We start from the raw sequence: 6,426 nt of genomic DNA, 5'->3' as shown, positions 1-6,426 counted from the left end.
TAATACAGTAAAATAAGTTCAATTAAATCGCATCCTTTATTTAAACTGTTAATTTATAAGATACAAGGATGCGTACCATTTTTAATTGCAATTGAATTATTAATTAAAAATATTTTCTTCCCGTCGCATATAACAATAGAAAAACGGATTTTTTCGCATTCAATCGATTCGGCATTGTTTCGCGGGATTTCGACTAATTTCACCGTTTCCATTGAATTTCGGATATTAATCAGCGTTCCGTGGATAGATCACGGTCACCATTGTTGCGTGCAACAATGGTGGACGCGTCGATCAAAAGGAATTCCGGCCGCCGTTTCCTCGGCAGCTTCTATGAGTTCCCGCTCGATTAATTTAAAAGAATTGGCCAGTGGCGCTTTCGAACTCATAACAGATCGTGATTGCGATGAGGGTCGGGGCGCGCGGGAAGGGAATCGGGGGTGTATAGAAGTAGGGTGGGGATTCGAGCGAAAAATTACAAATGATAATCACCGAAAATCCGGAATGCCCGCAGCAGTGCTGATGCCGGCGCCGGTGTGAACGACGACGTGCCTCGCCGCCTGTATCCAATCGGCCAGGAGGCCGCATTTCAGTCGTAACGCCTCGACGCTGTCGTATCTCTACGAAAGAAAGAAAAACAAAATGATAAAACGAAAACAAGTTTCGCACGTCCGGTCGTGGCGAACGACAAAAGTGTCGTCGGATGGCCGACTCCCGCCAAACAAAAAGCTGATCGCGAGCCCGTCGATCATTTTTACCTCTTCAAGGCCCAGAACTCCTTTGTCTTCGTACTCGGAGAGACCGTCCGCGTAGCTGCATGACATTTTGCTCACGTAAAAAATGTTCCAAGATTTTCGACCCGAGAACCCCGTAGTGCACGACGCTAACAATGGCACGATCGTGTTTTTTATAGCGCGGAAACTGGTATTCCGTGCACGATATTACCGGGTTCCCATGTGTCGGACGGCACGTAAACAATTTGTAAGTTAATGACCGCGTGCTGTTATGTTTATACGCTACGAATGACGATAAGTGATAGGAAACTCGAGATCCGCCGAGAACACATTCTGTTTTATAGACTGCACTGCATGCAATGAAATGGCACTTGAACAGAAAGAAGATAATAAACGTGCGGCGCGTGCGCTGTAACGGCGCAACGGTGGTGCAGGGTATAGCGCTGTGGACGCTTGAGTTTCTCGCGTCCATTCAATTCATGCCACGGACACCCAGCGTCACCTTTCAACTGTTAACACTGACTAAATCCTCTACGCGGTAACGTTCGAAAATAGTTAAAGGCTAACTGCGGCATCCTGGTATTTCAGATCCTACCTAAAATTCAAGCCTGACTCAGATAGGAAAAATGGAAAAATATGACAATTAGTAGGTTTGACGAAACAGGTAAAAAGCTTAAAACACCCTGTTTTGGCAAAATAACGAATAAAATTCTTCACGGACTTTTTAATTCCAGATTACCTTATTTGTGTCTCTATGTAATAGAATGCTATATCATATATTGATAAAAATGAAACATAACTTAAATAAATCATATAATTAAAAACAGAGAAATAATGGAATACCAGCATCAAATAGTTGTAGTAAATGCGACTTTAGAACACAAAATTCAGTAAAGACAATCAACAGGAATCAAACAAAATACGGCGCGTAGAAAGTTTTCAACAATACATGCAAGAATAACAATTAGTAAATCGCTAAAAGCTGGCACCTACACACGTATAATTACAAGTGACATGAAGTTAGCGATCTATAGATCACTACGTGAAGTTGGTTCACACTACCACCCTCGTGATCGAGTACACGGATACTACGAAATCATTGGACACTCTTGCATTGTCGTATTCCAAGTGCGCATGAAAAAGATGGTGGATAGGAAATAGGGTCACAATATTTAGTATCGAATGTTTCGTGTTTTTAAGAGAAATTCATTCGATATAGTGTAAGTTCCTTTGTCTTACGCGTGAATCCGCAAACCGAGAATGGGTTCGAATAAACGGCACAAGAACGATAAGAGTCGGGACGTCAAGAAGAAGCGTCACCGAAGCCGTTCACGAAGTTACACGCCTGAACGCGAGAAATCCGAAAAGCACAGGCATCACAAAAAGCATAGAAGGAAAGAACGCAAGGATTATGACAGTGATGGTTATTATCTGATTCATTCTTTTTAAGCTCTATACGAATACGTTGTACGGTGACTTCTACCTGATATACATATGTACCGCTTGTTCCATTGTAAATTAAGTTATGGTTGTCGTTTTCCGGGCATGTATCGTGTTGACGAGCAATTAAATCGTTGAACTACGTACGTCTTTCTGTTTAACTGTCCGCGGTTTCGAGAATAAGATAATGTATTTCATCTCCGCAGAAAAAAAGCGAACTTATTGATTTCTCAAGTACAAGATTAAATAATTTGGAGGATATCAAAGCGAATAATATTTATATCTTGCATAGGTACATAAGCGTTTTCTATGATGAGCCTATGATATTTAATATCAGTTAATCCTGCCTTGTGTTTCATTTCAGTCGAAATAATTAATGCACCTCCTCCACCAAAAATCTCTAAATCTTCGCATCTGTCGACACCCCCACCTCCTGAAATTTCTAAACAGCGTAGCCCCTCACCCGTGAACAAAGGTGGTGGAGCACAGAACTCCCTGTCTATTGAAGAGACAAACAAATTGCGGGCAAAACTAGGTCTCAAACCACTGGAAGTTGACAGTGCCCCAAAAGATGATCCGAATAAGATTAAGGATGACTTGGGAGAGTTTTATCATAAGCCTGCTCCTGATGTTAACGAAAAGTTGAGAACGCAAAAATTGAAAGAGAAGATTGGTACCCAGAAACAGAAAAGATTAATCGAGGCTAATCTAGCCAAAGTAAAATCTTTAGGTGAACATGATTCTGATGATGATACCAAAAATTGGATCGATAAAACCAGGCACTTGGAAGCAGAAAAGAAAAAAGCAGAAGAAAGGGTATTTATACAATAAACTATATATAAATAATATATGTAGAATTAATAATCTTCATTAATAAGTAATCTTCTTTCTATATATTGTTACGAACAGGCAAAAATGTTGGATCAGTTAGATGAAGAATTTGGTATAGGAAATTTGGTTAAAGAAGAGATGTATGCTGCTCGCAATACAGCGTATACAAACAAAAACTTGAAGGGTCTAAAAGTGGAGCATAATATTGTAAGTATTATAGGAATCTTCGAGAAATAGAACAATTAAATAACTACAAATAAATGGTATTTTATAGGAAAAATTTGAAGAGGGAAAGACAGTTATTTTGACGCTAAAAGATCAAGGAGTATTGGATGAGGGTGAAGATGTGCTCGTTAACGTGAATATAACAGACGAGGAACGTTATCAACGTAATATACTAAATAAAACTAAAAAGCCTGGTTACGACGCGTACGATGATGATAACTTCGATGAATTTGGTTTTCCAAAGAAAACGATTTTGGAAAAGTACGACGAAGAAATAGAAGGCGAGAAGAAAGACACCTTCGTCCTAGGGACTAATATTAGCAAGGAAATAAAACAGAACAAACTTGATTACGTAAAGCAACGTTTAGCGAACAAGCGGTTAGAAACGTTACAAATGGCAGAACCAAAATTAGCCAGCGAATACTATAATGAACAAGAACTTACGAAATTCAAGAAACCAAAGAAGAAAGTAAGTTTTTGTATTTAATTTTACTTTACCGTACCAACGTTTCGTCTTGTTGCAGGTTCGAAAGATTAGGAAAAAACTGAAAGCAGAGGATTTGATTCCTGAAGATAACGATTATCTTCGAGATCTTGGTAGTAGGAGAAGCAAGCGAACAGAAGATGTAGTAAAGGAAAATGATACTTTGGATGTAGACGATTTAGGAGGTATTTGACACGCTTTTTTGAGATATTACAATTGCTATTTGTTGTTATCATTAAACAAAATTTTTATATTTTTGCAAATTAAGCTCCCGCTGAAGATCTAAGTGGAATAAAATTGGAAGAAGATGATAAAGAATTAGATCTGCCAGTAGCTTTGAAGAAGGCTCAACGGCTCAAGGAATCGCAAGCGTCGAATATTGAAAAGGTAGTAGAAACCATAAAGCAAGAGCCAACGGGTTCTGAGGAGAATCAGTCTGGAAATATTGTCCTAAATGCTACTGCAGAATTTTGCCGAACTCTTGGAGATATTCCTACTTATGGTCTTGCTGGGAACAGAGAGGAGAACGATCAGGAATTGATGGTATCAGTTGTATTATTACATTATTTTCTCCCAATTCTCCTTTTTATAATACAAAATTGTGTTAACAAAACAGGATTTCGAGATGGATGGAGTCAAAGAAGAACCACCGATAAATGAGGAAGAGGATGATGGCCGTGGCGCATGGAATACCGTACAGCTGGGTAAATCTCTCTAATTATCCAAGCTCGTTATTGTATTTTTTCTAATTGTTGCTTCTTATGGATCAGATGAAAACACATCGGAACCAGTAGCAATGGAAGCTGCTATTTTAGACGCAGAACCTTCGCTTGGCCATGGTGTTGGCGGAGCATTGAAGCTCGCTATGAGCAAAGGTTATTTGCAAAAAGAGGATAGTAGTAGGCCATCGGCGTCTCGCTTTGCGCACTTGCAGGCACAGAATTACTCGATAGAAGACAAAACTTACGGGTATGTATGGAACATAGCCATCGTTCAATATAAGAAGCTTTCTTACACGTTCAGAAGAGGAGAAAGAGACCGATGTAAGAAATATTCTTTTATTGAATGTATACCGAACACGAACATTAGACGAGTCTCTAGTGAATTTCAAACTGTTAGTTAACAGTCGTAAATAGAGAGCCCAGATTTCGGTGCTCGGAAAATGGATGATCCGCTACCGCAACGAGAGATTATACTACTTTGTCGGAGATGGTCAAAGGCCCGAGAAGAGAGTAGGATTTAATAGAGGTATGTTTATATTATGCGATTCTATTGTTCCAAACGAGATCCGTACAAGTATTCTGGACAAGTCCAATGATGGATCGAGGTTGCTTGATTTGTAAGAAAACAGATTTTCTTATATCAATTATGAAATGTACGCATAGTTTCATTTTACTATATTCTTGCACTTGCATGTTTAAAGATATAAAGTAATATTTAGCATAAAACTTCTAAGCAATTTTAGTACAAACTCAAATTTGTCCTCAATTACGTACGCACATGTTCTAAAAATTCATCTCGCAAAGATAAATGATAAACCGTATTTTATAAAGGTATTTAACTGCGATTTACTTGTTCACTACTATACTATCGACTTGTTTAGATTCCTGTTGAATTTAATCGCATAATGTAATGTATCTGGAGAACGTAACAATATTTTCCTTTTTTTGTTCGAGGTAACATAAATTTTCGAAACACCGAATTCTATGGGCTGCTTTATAAAGTACTGAATTTAAACCAAGCGTGCCGCCTGTGTCGTGAACAAAAGATTCTATCTCTCACTTTTCATTTTTTAGCGATGACGATAAATTTGGCAGACGGGATCGTTTTAACGGTCCCACATCTGAGTTCAAGGAGAAGGATGGCTTTAAACCGAACGTAAAGCTAGAGTACATCGACGACGATGGCCACGTTTTAAGTGCGAAGGAAGCTTTCCGTTATCTGTCACACAAGTTCCATGGAAAAGGTCCAGGAAAGAATAAGGTCTACATTTTTTATTTTTAAACTCTTTCCCTTTCCAATCTTGAGAATGGAGCCTTAATAGAATTCTGTGATTTACTTAGGTCGAGAAGCGAATGAAAAAAGCGGAACAAGAAGTTCTGATGAAACGGATGTCATCTACGGATACGCCGTTGGGTACGCTTAATTTACTGCAAGCGAAACAGAAAGAAACTCAATCGCCATACATAGTACTCAGCGGAAGCAAGCAAATGCAGACGTAAGTGAATTTCATTCTGTTACCATACGGTTTAAAAGAATGCTTCAGAAAAACGATCATTTTTTTCTTTCAGGACTAGCATATCGAAGTCGAAGCATTAATACTTTCTTTAAACAAGAATTGTACATAATATAGGAGCAAATCAAATTGATACATTTTTCCAAACAAAATAATAATCGTGGAAATATTGCACATTCTTCGTTTGATTTGTTAATATACGTACACGATAATAAAGAATTGTGAATTGTGAAACGTGGGCTAATCTATCTCCTCATACCTCACTGAATTTTAGTAATATAATTGTTTATTTTTTATATTTCAAGTTTTCTTATAAGGGAACATTATATTTTTACTTTTGTAAATGATATGATCGAAGTCATTCGTATTTTACAGGAAGATCTATAAGATTATGTACATTACAAGTTAAATATGCTACTTTGATAGACGATACAATTGTCGAAAAAATTATTTACATTTCCTCGTCGTATATGTATATA

General features: G+C 38.0%; 2 protein-coding genes across 3 annotated transcripts in view; one reads left to right on the top strand and one right to left on the bottom strand.

The window, feature by feature from the left end:
* The window catches only part of Sirt6 (sirtuin 6), a 5,208-nt gene extending 4,089 nt beyond the window's left edge, over window positions 1-1,119 (bottom strand). Inside the window, exons 1-2 of the mRNA XM_026813829.1 lie at window positions 756-1,119; window positions 490-617 (exon numbers count right to left, since the gene is read on the bottom strand). Of these exons, the coding sequence (XP_026669630.1) occupies window positions 490-617; window positions 756-821 (194 nt within the window). The 5' untranslated portion in view covers window positions 822-1,119. The remainder of the gene's footprint in view (window positions 1-489; window positions 618-755) is intronic.
* Window positions 1,120-1,831: 712 nt separating this feature from the next.
* Window positions 1,832-6,181, top strand: LOC108625282 (U4/U6.U5 tri-snRNP-associated protein 1). 2 transcript variants are annotated; one of them, XM_018025157.2, is made up of 11 exons: window positions 1,833-2,154; window positions 2,536-2,987; window positions 3,081-3,209; window positions 3,277-3,696; window positions 3,752-3,896; window positions 3,980-4,254; window positions 4,328-4,415; window positions 4,482-4,680; window positions 5,508-5,694; window positions 5,775-5,929; window positions 6,003-6,181. In XM_018025157.2, the coding sequence occupies exons 1-11, from the start codon at window positions 1,992-1,994 to the stop codon at window positions 6,028-6,030; spliced, it is 2,241 nt and encodes a 746-aa protein (XP_017880646.1). In that variant the 5' UTR covers window positions 1,833-1,991; the 3' UTR covers window positions 6,031-6,181. The 2 variants fall into 2 exon arrangements, 1 of the variants encoding a protein (XP_017880646.1); XR_001916641.2 differs by lacking the exons at window positions 5,775-5,929; window positions 6,003-6,181 and adding an exon at window positions 4,831-4,959 and having other exon boundaries at window positions 1,832-2,154; window positions 5,508-5,594.
* Window positions 6,182-6,426: the final 245 nt, after the last annotated feature.

The sequence above is a fragment of the Ceratina calcarata genome, unplaced genomic scaffold (genome assembly GCF_001652005.2).
Source record: "Ceratina calcarata isolate Rehan_Ccalc_2016 unplaced genomic scaffold, ASM165200v1 scaffold350.2, whole genome shotgun sequence".
NCBI lineage: Eukaryota > Metazoa > Arthropoda > Insecta > Hymenoptera > Apidae > Ceratina > Ceratina calcarata.
This window is presented reverse-complemented; position numbering and strand designations above follow the sequence as displayed.